At 47.3% G+C, this 12,716-nt stretch overlaps 1 protein-coding gene across 2 annotated transcripts; it reads right to left on the reverse strand.

Annotated features, from left to right (window-relative positions):
• Positions 1–1,246: 1,246 nt before the first annotated feature.
• Positions 1,247–8,882, reverse strand: ZIK1 (zinc finger protein interacting with K protein 1). Of its 2 annotated transcripts, XM_030819501.1 has the most exons (4): positions 8,633–8,836; positions 8,029–8,067; positions 4,363–4,489; positions 1,247–3,064 (listed from the first exon to the last, which is right to left on the reverse strand). In XM_030819501.1, the coding sequence occupies exons 1-4, from the start codon at positions 8,663–8,665 to the stop codon at positions 1,800–1,802; spliced, it is 1,464 nt and encodes a 487-aa protein (XP_030675361.1). In that variant the 5' UTR covers positions 8,666–8,836; the 3' UTR covers positions 1,247–1,799. The 2 variants fall into 2 exon arrangements, with proteins under 2 accessions (XP_030675361.1, XP_030675360.1); XM_030819500.1 differs by lacking the exon at positions 8,029–8,067 and having other exon boundaries at positions 8,633–8,882.
• Between the last annotated feature and the right edge of the window lie 3,834 nt (positions 8,883–12,716).

Genomic DNA, 12,716 nt, shown 5'->3' on the forward strand with positions numbered 1-12,716 from the left:
AAAAAAAAAAAAAAAAAAAAAAAAAAAAAAAAATTGTGCATCATCAGGAAAAATGGAGTAAGTATTTTACGATTCAATTCACATAAAATCCTAGAAAACACAAACTATTCTCCTGTAGGGAAAGTAAATGACGGAACTCCTGAAGGCCTGAAAAGTGCATGCAGAGATTGTAAAACAGCAAGAGGTGAATCATGAATATGTTCATGATCATGATTATGATGGTTTCACAGGCTTATATGACAAACTCTTCAAATTATACACCATAAATGGATGTAAACTATGGCATGTCACTTATACATCAAGAAAGTTTGTAAAACATGTTTCAAAATAAAGTATCTGATCACCCACCTTTCAGAAACCAGAATGCCTGGCAATCTCATGTTGACTGCACTCTCTCTTCAGGCCTGGGGAAGGGCAACCATGCGTCCCTCCATGCAGGAAATGTTGGCAAGCAATGAAGGCTGTGGCAATTTGAGACAACAGCAACACTGGTGGAAATCACAAAAGCTATCAATACATCCCTGGCCTACAGGACTTCTATGATCTTTATCCTCCTTTTTCTGCCTCTACAGCAATGAACTTGAAGTTAACAACCTAGAAAGCCAACAAGAATTAAAAAAAAAAAAACCTTTAATTATTTTTGCTGACAATAACCTCAGCTATTGGACATACACAGATTTCTAGGTCCTATGACTGCTCAAAGCCACGGTCATGGGAAGATTTGTAAATGTACTTTTATAAGAGGCACATTCCAACTAGTTTGCTACAGTACACACAGTACAGAAATACCTGGGTACCAATTACAGTTCACATTTGACTCCCATTGTCTTCTGCGTAACATCAGCCTATGGAATGTTTGAATCAGGGTGTGTCTCCTTATAGAACCCCATGAAAAGCTTCTCAGCAGCACTGGGCATCATATGACATCCTCTGGAAACAATGGAATAAAATTGTCCTATTCCCTGAAGCAAACATACGTGTCATAACAGCTGGCCTCTCCTCAGGATGACCTCTAGTCTCACAGAAAGAATAGGGATCCAGGCCACAAATTAGAATAACCAAAACCTTGCATTGTTTCCTAGGAGATTTTAGGTAGCAAAGCAAGTATGACCAAAACCAGAATTAGAATTACTCTGTCATCTTACTTTTCCTGCAGAGGCCTACAAAAGCCATCCATTCCTTCATATAGAGTTGAAGTCTGTTTCCCAGCCACCCCACACAGTAAACAAAACCCCAAGACTACAGGTAGATTCAAATATAAGGCTTTTATTAGTGCACAAACTGGAGCAATGTGAGGCAGCCATTCACCACGTGGTGACTTGGAGGCTGGAAGAATGACCAAGTGTCATATGAGACCAAGAATTTACATGAAGGGAATCCCTGCACATTAGTATCCAGCAGAACCAAGGCTGGGCCCTCCTGACCAAAACTGGGTCACATGTATGCTGTGATCAGTCAGAAAAAAGAATGAATTTTCTCTAAAGGCTTAGATTGCTCAAGATTTCCTCCAAAGACTTAAGAGAACACACAGATGTCTGCCTTGTCTTAGCACATAGGGGTGACCAATGCCCACTGTTCAAGGTGGTAGAGGATAGATGGTTTCTACCAGAGTAACAAGGAAGAATGAGGTTCAACTTCAGGCAGATGGCTCCCTCACAAAGGTTCTCAACTGCTACAATACTACAGACAGCACATTCCCTGTAGGTCTAAGGCTCTACTTAAGTGTGGACTTTCAGGAGCTAAATGATGATAGATCTTGAGTTGAAGGCGCTTCCACATTTGCTGCATTCATGAGGCCTCTATGTGTTATGACATTTTTGGTGATGTATGAGGCTGGAGCATTGGCTAAAGGAATTCCCACATTTGTCACACTCATAAGGCCTTTCTCCAGTGTGAACCACTTGGTGTTGAATGAGGCCAGACTTTTGGCTAAAGGACTTTCCACACTGGCCACACTCATAAGGCCTTGCTCCAGTATGAATTCTCCGGTGTTGAATAAGGATGGAGCTTTGACTAAAGGATTTCCCACAGTCACCACACTTATAAGGCCTTTCTCCAGTGTGAACTCTCTGGTGTTTAATGAGGGTAGCTTTTTGACTAAAGGATTTCCCACACTGGCCACACTCATAAGGCTTTGCACCAGTGTGAATTCTTCGGTGTTGATTAAGAATGGCACTTTGACTAAAGGAATTCCCACATTCACCACACTTATAAGGCCTTTCTCCAGTGTGAACTCTTTGGTGTTTAACAAGGGTGGCTTTTTGGCTAAAGGATTTCCCACACTGGCTACACTCATAAGGCCTTGCTCCAGTGTGTATTTTCTGGTGGTCAACAAGGCTGGAGTTTTGTCTAAATAATTTTCCACATTCGCTGCACTCATAAGGCCTTTCTCCGGTGTGGATTCTCCGATGGTCATTCAGGTGGGAGGTTTGGCTAAAGAATTTTCCACATTCATTGCACTCCCAAGGCCTTTCTCCAGTATGGACTCTCTGGTGCTGAACAAGTGAGTACTTGCCACGGAAGGCTTTCCCACATTTGCTACACTCATAAAGCTTTTTTCCAGTGTAGACTCTTGGATGGTGAACAGGAGTGTGTTTATGTCTGGACGCCTTCCCACATTCATCTGACTCGTAATGACTTTTTTGACTGCGAATGTCCTCCCCACATTCAGTAATTGTGCTGGGTTTCTTGCCTCCAGGAAAGACCAGGGACTTCAGAAGCCCCAACGTGGCTGGGAGGTCCTTTCCAACCTCCCATTTGCGAAAGGGCTTCAATGACATACGGAATAGGCAGCACTTCACATATGAGGCTCTGTCCATGTCCCTCTTCAAGGATTTCTTTGCACTGTGATGCTTCTGGTGCTGGTGATGGTTTGTACATTCTCCAACCAAGTATGGTTTCTGCCCAGGGAGATCAGCTAGATGCAGAATATCTTTCAGGACTGGGACACACATCTCACAGGATTGAGTCTTCTGTGTGGATGAACCTGCCTTTGACTGTGACACTCCTACAGAAACATTCTGGTCAGAAGGTGTCTCTTCATCCTCTGTTCCATGGCCACAACCTGAAAGCAGAGAACTGCTGATGAAATATACATTGACTATGCTGAGAGAAAGAAGCCCCATTACACACATACTAAACGAATGATTTGCCAGGTTTGTTTTGAGGATAATGGAGCTGGGGGCAAGTTGAGGAAGGGGTTGCTTTGCAATACTGGATCTCTAAAGATCACAGAATGAGAGAGGCCTCACCAAATAAAGGACACAAGGATGGGATGAAGGACAGGGAATGGCATTGTCTTCAAACCATTCCTCTACCAACAGCCTCAAAAGTTATCCTTGAGTAGCCTTCCAATTCCTAAAACTCACCACATAGTCTTCAGGAGGACCTTGTCTGCTGGTGACACCTGCATGCTATGCAGAAGGTTGACTGTGCCCAAGCCCAGAAAAATACAATTGAAACTGAGTAGCAAGTGATATGATCACATATCATGTGATCATCTATACATACTTCATGAGACATTATGTGTGTGTCAATGTTGGAAAACATTGCAGAGGGAGCAGTGCAGAGAAGCAGATGATGCATGAAGATCAGAAAGGTGGAGGCAGCCAGGTGCTAGAAGTCATAGATAAAAATAATAAGACAGACAAATGTCAAGTACTGGGAAGAAAATATAGAAATGAGGTTTGGCCAAGTGGCATGTGCACCCAAACAGTGGTGAAGACAGGACAGGCTCCTTATGTGATCTGAAAACAGCCCAGATATCATGCCCCCAACCAGTTGCCACTCAACAAGCCCAGGCCTTCTCTGAGACCATGTTCACCCTATAAAGCAACCAGGTTTCTCCACACACCCTCAGTTGTCTAGCTATGTGGGACCTTCATGAAGCCAAGTCCTATCAGAAAGACAGAACATGTGAGTGATCAGCACTGATGCAGAACGACTCAGCACACAACAGCCCATGGGCAAGAAAGTTAGTATCATTAAACAAACAAACAAACAAACAAACTACAAGGAGTAAGAAGAGCCCATTGTCCCCATAAGTATAGACCATGACAATGACTACAATCATGACACAGGTAGCCACAAGAAAATGTCAGCTAGCAGATGGGGGTGCAGGGAACTTGGGACACAAGGTGTCATGGATCTGAACACAGACACCCAGCCAAGAAGAGAGCAAGCAACAGAGATCCATTTGGCTGACTGAAGAACACCTGCTTCCCAGACCACTGGGCAGCAGGTATTAGGGCTGCTCAGGCAGTGCACAGTGCTCGCTCCCATAGCACATATCCCAAGAAAGTGGGGAAGTCAGCAAAAGACCATAGACAGACCAGGACACTGGAGTTGGTATTAGGGCCTTACCCAGTGAGGCTACAAGGGCAAAGTTCTCCAGCATCACTTCAAGGTACAGGAGTCTCTGAGCCTCATCAAGAAGTCCCCACTCGTCCTGTGAGAAGTAAATGGCGATGTCCTCAAAGTTCACACAGCCCTGTCATGATGGGGACAGGTCACTCCACAATCAACGCCTCCACAAGTTCATCCACCCACGCAATCATCCCCACCTTAAGGAAATACAGGCCCTGGTGACACAGATGCCCACTCTCTCTTCATGGTCCCAGTGATCACTGTATCCTTCTACAGCACCAACCAGGAGGTGGGCAGGATGCACCACATCTAAACTTTGGGCCCAGTATGTAGGGGTGTATCCCTTCTTGCCAGGCAGTTCCCCAGGAGTCTTTCAGATAGTGCCTCCTAGACACAATCAAATGTGGGTTCACCTTTGACCCTTAAGTCCTCAATGCCAAGGGCCTGGGTCCTTCAGTTCACACTCCCTCTCCATGTGCACATCATTCTTTGAACCATACTCACTCAGTCTCACTCCCACGGCCACCTCCACCCCTCTGTCTGCCAAACTGAGACAGCATCAGTGCTACACAGACCTCTGATGGTTCCTACTGCCATAGACAGCCCCCATCCTGCTCTGAAGGGCTATCTTCCTGACTCTGTTCCCTGCTTCAACCTCAGCCACCAAGAATCACCTGATGTCAGATACTGATGGCCGTCCTCCACTTGTGCTGCACTTGATGTCCCCTCTTCAATCAACAATCTTCCTCTCACCTCTTAACCCTCATTCAAAATCAGTGGCCTCAGTGGCACAGACTCTCAGTGGCTCTCTACCTCCAACCTAATGAACATTTGTATGCCTAAACTTATTCAACTGCTTGACTGACACCCTCCCCAGACTCACCAAGGGTCACAACAAATTCCTGGCGAGTTTTTACCATGGTGAATAAGCACTAGTCCTAGTGTTTTAGTCAGTTTGGGCTGCTAGCATAATACCACAAACTGGGTGGCTTATCAACAACAGAAATTTATTTCTCACAGATCTGCAGGCAGGAAGCCTGAGATCAGAGTGCCAGCATGGTCAGGTTCCGGTAGGGGCTCTTTCCAGGTTGCAGACTGCTGACTTCTTGTATCCTCACTTGTTGGAAAGAGTACTAGGTAGTACCTCTCTGGCCTCTTTGTTTAAGAGCACTCACTAATCCCATTCATTAGGGCTCCACCCTCATGACCTAATTATCTCCCAAAGGCCCAACCTCCAAATACCATCACACTGGAATTAGGGTTTAAGCATATGAATTTTACAGGGACACAGTCCACTGTACCTGGCCTCAGTGTCATCTTCTACCAATTATTTCTTAATCTCCATGTCTGTCTTATGTCCCTAATGCCTTGGAAGCCTTGACCACTTATCAGATGATATGATTTGGCTGTGTCCCCACCCAAATCTCATCTTAAATTGTAGTTCCCACAATTCCCATGTCATGGGAGGGACCTGGTGGGAGGTGATCGAATCATGGGGGCATGCTGTTTCCCATGCTGTTCCCATGCTGTTCTCATGATAGTAAATAAGTCTCACAAGATTTGATGGTTTTATAAGGGGAGAGTTCCCCTGAACAAGGTCTCTCTTGTCTGCTGCCATGCAAGACATGCCTTTCACCCTCCACCATAATTGTGAGGCCTCCCCAGCCACGTGGAATTGTGAGTCCATTAAACCTCTTTTTCCTTACAAATTACCTAGTCTCAAGCACATCTTTATCAGCAGCGTGAAAATGGACTAATACAGTAAATCAGTGTGAGTAAAGTGGGGCTCTGCTGTAAAGATAACTGAAAATGTGGAAGCAATTTTGGAACTGGGGAACAGGCAGAGGTTGGAACAGTTTGGAGAGCTCAGAAGAAGACATGAAAATATGGGAAAGTCTGGAACTTCCTAGAGACTTGCTGTCTTTATCAGCAGTGTGAAAACAGACTAATATACCAGATCATCCTCTTTCCTACAATCTTCCCATGACCACTTTTCTCTCACAACTGTTTGTAATGCTCACCACCCCTACCACGTCCAAGCACAAGACACAGTCATGGCCCCAACCTTTTCTTTTCTGTCTTTTTGTTTTGTTTTGGTTTTGAGATGGAGTCTCACTCTGTCACCCAGGCTGGAGTGCAGTGGCGTGATTTTGGCTCACTGCAACCTCCGCCTCCTGGGCTCAAGCAATTCTCCTGCCTCAGCCTCCCTAGTAGCTGGGATTACAGGTGCCTGCCACCACACCTGGCTAATTTTTGTATTTTTAGTGGAGACGGAGTTTCACCATGTTGGCCAAGCTGGTCTAGAACTCCTGACTTCAAGTGATCCACCTGCCTCGGCCTCCCAAAGTGCTGGGATTACAGGTGTAAGCCACTACGCCCAGCCCTGTCCTGCGTTATAAATAGCATTATCTTCACGACCAGGATTACCCACTCCTAATCGTGACCCATAGCTACTCTGGGCCAAACACTGGTCACCACCTTTTAGATGTCTCCATCTTAAACCACTTCCAGAATTCTAGATGTACATGGACAGCTACTCACTTCATGTCTCCATATATCATTCTTTGGAATATCTCAGACTATGATAATAGCTAAAGACAAAACTCCTGTTATCCTTAATGAAAATTAATTGGCTGGGGGCATGGTGGCTCACGCCTGTAATCCCAGCACTTTGGGAGGCCAAGACAGGTGGATCACCTGAGGTCAGGAGTTTGAGACCGGCCTGGCCAACATGGTGAAACCCTGTCTCTACTAAAAATACAGAAAAAAAAAAAATTAGCTGGGCATGGTGGCATGTGCCTGTAGTCCCAACTACTCAGGTGGCTGAGGCAGGAGGATCGCTTGAACCCGGGAGGTGGAGGCTGCAATGAGCCGAGATCGAGCCACTGCACTCCAGCCTGAGTGACAGAGTGAGACTCTGTCTAAAAATAGATAAATAAATAAATAAAATAAAAATAAAATCAATCCTATTACATGCTATTTGATGGAACTTCCATCCTTTCAGATGCTAAACTCAGAATGCCTGGAGTAATGCTTGATCACTATCTCTTACCCTCAAAATCTTAAAATGCAAGCAGGCCTAATTAAAAATCTGACCCAGAATCCAGCCAGTTCTTCTACCTTCACAGCCACCACACTGGTGAAGCCAGTATCAAAACTCACCTTGGCCACCGCAGTAGCCTCCTCCCTGGTCTTTCTATCACCTCCATCACACCCACAGAGTATTCTCTATGCTGCATTAACAGTGAACCTGATGAGACCAGTGTCAGATAACCTCCCTTCTCTTCTCTAAACCTCCCATTGTTTCCATCACCTCCAGAAAAAACACCCAATTTCTCAGAGCCATTCCAGGCCTGAGTCCTGCCCTGCTGCTCTGAGTTCCCATGAGAAAGAAAGGAGAGTTGGGTTTCCCTGAACCAGCTCAGCTTCACTGCCAACCTTATACATTATTGTACGTAGGCGGGGCAACCTTTCACACCTCATTCCATTGTCTGCCAGCAGTAAGAACTTCTACAAATAACCACCAGTCTAGAATCAGGATGCCAAGCTTGGGGTTTGTGAAGAGTCCTTAGGTCAAAGAACTGGATGGTGGTAAAAAAGATCCATGAAAAAACCCCAGGATGGGGCCAGGACCAGTGAGGGCCTGGGACACCCTCCACTCACCTTTGTGAGGTCCATATGTGTTTCTGGAGACACAGTAACCTGTGGAAAGCCAAAGATCATGAAAGGCAGGTGACCATACAGGGCGCTACCTATTCAGGCTTCCCTGGATTCCTGTCCAGGCCAGAGCCAGGTGGACTGAGGATGCCTGCATTATTTCTGAGCCTCAGCGTTCCAGTCCTCAGTGCTAACTCTTAGCAACTGTGGGACCTTGCACAAGAACTCAACCTCCCTGTGCCTCTGTGTTATTCCATTCTATTCTAGTCTAACTCCACGAGGTTTTTGGAAAACTTCGAAAGACCTAACTCAAACCATATGCCACTTCTGTACACAACCCTCCACGGCTCCTAGCATCCTAAGAATTGAGGGAAAACTCCTCACCTTGGCACTCCAGGTACGAACCTTCTTCACTCTATCTCCAAGAGTTTAGAAACGCTGGTCCCTTTGCCTGTCACCCTTTTCCGTGCCTCATCACCCAAGTTCTGGAAATAGGGACCCCACCAACGAGCCCCCACTGTACTGGACATGAGGATCTCGACCGTAGCGACCCAAGAAGGCACTAATTTGGGGATGAAGGAGGGTGAGGCCCAGTAGAGGCAGCGCTCACCTGAGTCGGGGCCCTCAGCGCGGCCGCAGCCATCGGAGTCTGTGGGCAGAGCGGGGCCGGGACCCGACAGCTACGGGCGAGGGGACCTAGGCAAAGCCGTCAACCCCGCCGCCGCCGACCCTTAGACCCCCCACTGTTCAGTGGGAGGACCCCTCCCCTCGCGCCTTCCGACTCTCGCCAAACAAAGCGCTCCCAAAGCTCTGACGGTCTGGATGCACCCAAGCGCTGCAAAAATGACCGCCACTGAAGTGATACCGGAAGTCCCTCCCCGACTCATTGGTCCCAAAGCGGAAATGACCCTTTTCTCAGCGCGAATTGGCTCAGCATCCCTGCGGCCGGAGGCAAAACCTTCTGGGTACTGTAGTCCCCGCTGGTACCCAGTGCTCAGGGAAGGATGCTGTGGCCCAGTGTCACCTCAAACAAAAGCCAAGCGGCCGCGCTGGGGGCGCAGGGAAATGGCGTCGCCACAGTGCAGGAGAGGGCTGGGCCTTGTCGCTCCTTAAACGGGCCGCTGGTCGATTTCTGTGGTCCCGTCGCGGCTGAGCGCCCACGTGATTAGAGGCATTGATTCAGGCTCAGGAAGCTGAGGCCAGATCCACACCGACGCGTATTCCACACGTATTCGACGCTCCTTCGGGAGCGAAGGAGCCTCGTCCCCCTCCCCTGCGGGGTCAAGGCGTTCCAGGCCGTGCCGGGGCCAAGGCTGTTCTGTGAAAGACAGGAGCTACGTAGGTGTCGCGCTGTGGGCAGGTGTTCCCGGAGGCCACGTGGGGGCCGCGCCCCCGGCTGCTCCTGCTCTGACCTGAGCCCTTTGACTATCCCCAGATACGGGAGGCGGGGCCGAGACGTCCCATGGGAAGGGGTCCTGGGCAGCTCCACCCCGGGGGCGTCTCCTCCAGGGGGGCCGGGCGAACTGGGAAGGCCCCAGAGCCGCCAAGGAAAGCGCCTCTGCTTCCCTGAGTCCCCTCCTGGGTCTGGGAGCTGCTCCTGCGTTTTCTGACGCCCTCTCCACCGCCCCTCGGCTGAGAACTGGGTCCAGATGAGCCTTGGACCCCGTTGAAGATAGTCTTCTACCTCGTCTCCCACACCTGCTGGGACCATCTCCAACCGCCCTCAGGGCAGTAGGGAGGTAGGCGCGTTCCCAGGGCACCCCACGCGGTGGCGTACCGTGGTAGAATCGAGACCTCTGGAGCCCAAGAATGGGATTTAGTCCCCGAGGGGAAGTCCATGCTCTGCCATACAGCGGCTGGTATGGGCTTCTGGGGGCACCCTGAGACTCGGCCTATAGGGATACTCATAATGGCCTCCACGAAGGTGCAGGTTTAACCACTGGACCAGTCTCATCTGTTCATCCTCTGTTGGTAACATAATGTCCAGTTATTTTGCAGGCACAGAGCTAAAGAGTTGCAAGTTACACAGCTAGAGAATGTGCAGAAAAGAAAATGTCAGGCCCAGCACGGTGGCTCACACCTGTAATGCAAGCACATTGGGAGGCTGAGGTGGAAGGCTCACTTAGGCAACATAGCCAGACCCCGTCTCTATAAAAACTAAAAAATTACTCGGGTATGGTGGTGCACCTGTAATCCTAGCTACTCAGGATGCTGAGGTGGGAGGATTGCTTGAGCCCAGGAGATCGCGGTTACAGTGAGTTATGATTATGCCACTGCACTCCAGCCTGGGCAACAGAGCCACACCCTGTCTCAATAAATAAATAAATAAATAAATAAATAAATAAATAAATAAGAAATGAGAAAAGAAAAGAAAACATTGACCCAACACTCAGAGCTGAAGTCTCACCTACCAGACTCCACCCTGTCACCACAGGAAACCAAAATATCGGGCTGTGGCCGGAACCCAAGTGCTGAAACACTTCCAAAAGCAAGGGGTCTGTTGTCTCTGAATGTTGGGTGATAACACCCCCATCCCCGCCTTGCCATCAGTAGATTTGTTTGAAGTCCTTCCAATCAAAATCCACCCTTCCAGTGCTTACCAACCTGTCCTTCCTAATGCTGAAAAGCTGCCCCAAACCACATACTGGGGAAACAGATTTAAGCTGGACTCCTGTCTTGTTTGTCGACTTGCAATAAAGGTTTGCTTCTCTCAAAAACCTGGTGCCATGGTATTGGCTTCTGTGTGCATCGGACAGCAACCCTTTTCCTTAGTAACACTGGCACCTTCTAGGTGCCACAGTTCTGCACCTCACTACCCTATGGTCCCAGAGGCCAGCAGCCCCCACAATGGCCACCTAACACCTGCCCTCACCCTCACTGTCCTCTCAGAGTTGCCACATCAGATCAAACATGGCTCCCCAAACTTCAAGCATGTGTGTTCATCTAGGCATAGAACTAGCGGAACTGCCTGAATAACTTGGGGAGGAGGGATAGCCTAGCTCAGAAAACCTTCTGTGTGTGGCATGCCCAGGGGAAAAATGACCCACCTATTCCTGAGGCCCAGTCCTTCAGGGAGAAGCCCAGCCAGAGATAAGGGAGGCTGCCAGTTGTCACAAAGCAGTAATAAATTCCATCTATGGCTAAACCTGTGTGAGACCAACAGTCAATAAGTACCTAAAGAGAAAGCTGAAAAACCATTGAAGATAGAGTGCAAGAAAGTGTGAAGCCCTTAGGATGTGGATGGGTCATTTTGTGTTTTCTTTCTGTGTTTGTCTATTTGTCACAGCTATTCAAGTAGAGCTTGGCAACATCATTCGTATAGTCCACTAACTTCTATTACTGTTCACCCAGTTAATCCCAAGGGATTCTGCAGGTACCAAATGGTGTGGGGGAGTGTTGACCTCAAGGACCATGACATCTAGCAAGGGACTGAAGATAGTGGAGGCCAGCTCCATCTGCAGGTAGAACATTCCAGAGGGCCCAGGTTTAGCTCCATCCTGTCTTTATTTTTCTGATTTCTTATCTTTAGTCTTTAGGGGTACATAGTAGGTGTATATATTTATGAGTTACATGGCATAGTTGATACAGGCACACAGTGTGTAATAATCACATTGGGATAAATCGTATCCATCACCTCAAGCATTTATCATTTCTTTATGTTATAAGCATTCCAGTTATACTCTTAGTTATGTTTAATTCTTTTTTTTTTTTTTTTTTTGAGACAGAGTCTTAATCTGTTGCCCAGGCTGGAGTGCAGTGGCGCGATCTTGGTTCTCTGCAAGCTCCGCCTCCCAGGTTAACGCCATTCTCCTGCCTCATCCTCCTTAGTAGCTGGAACTACAGGCTCCCGCCAGCACGCCCGGCTAATTTTTTGTATTTTTAGTAGAGATGGGGTTTCACCGTGTTAGCCAGGATGGTCTCGATCTCCTGACCTTGTGATCTGCCTGCCTCAGCCTCCCAAAGTCCTCCCAAAAAAAGCCCTGATGCTGGGATTACAGGCGTGAGCCACCATGCCTGGTGAGTTATGTTTAATTCTACAATAGATTATTGTTGATTGTAGTCACCTTGTTGTGCTATCAAATACTATGTCTTATTCCTTCTATCTGACTATATTTTTGCACCTATTAACTATCCCCACTTTCCCTTCCATTTCTGCTACCCTTCTCAGCCTCTGGCAGCCATCTTTCTAAGCTCAATCTCCGTGAGTTCAATTGTTTACATTTTTAGCTCCCACAAATAAGTGAGAACATGTGAGTTTGTCTTTCTGTGCCTGGCTTATTTCACTTAACATAATTTCCTCCAATTTCACCCATCTTCTTGCAAATGATGGGATCTCATTCTTTTTTATGGCTAAATACTACTCCATTGTGTATATGCACCACATTTTCTTTATCCATTTATCTATGGACAGTTAGGTAGCTTCCAAATCTTGGCTGTTGTGAATAATGATGCAATAAACATGGGAGTCCAGATCTCTATTAGATATACTGATTTCTTTTCTGGGGGGTATAAACTGTATCATATGGTAATTCTATTTTTACTTTTGTGGGGAACCTCCAAACTCTTCTCCATAGTGGCTTTACCAATTTACACTCCCACCAACAGCGTATGAAGGTTCCCTTTCCTCTCTGTCCTGGCCAGCATTCATTATTGCCTGTCTTTTGCATAAAAGTCATTTCTAGTTAAAATGAGAT

The sequence above is a fragment of the Nomascus leucogenys genome, chromosome 10 (genome assembly GCF_006542625.1).
Source record: "Nomascus leucogenys isolate Asia chromosome 10, Asia_NLE_v1, whole genome shotgun sequence".
Lineage (NCBI taxonomy): Eukaryota > Metazoa > Chordata > Mammalia > Primates > Hylobatidae > Nomascus > Nomascus leucogenys.

What these genes read in the sequence shown, in the direction of transcription:
- ZIK1 (XM_030819501.1), bottom strand. Translation starts at nt 8,665, where the DNA reads ATGGCTGCGGCCGCGCTGAGGGCCCCGACTCAG. An exon ending in CACATATGGACCTCACAAAG is followed by an intron (nt 4,490 to 8,028) that starts GTGAGTGGAGGG and finishes CCATCATGACAG; the next exon opens with GGCTGTGTGAACTTTGAGGA. An exon ending in TGCCCTTGTAGCCTCACTGG is followed by an intron (nt 3,065 to 4,362) that starts GTAAGGCCCTAA and finishes CTCTGCTTTCAG; the next exon opens with GTTGTGGCCATGGAACAGAG.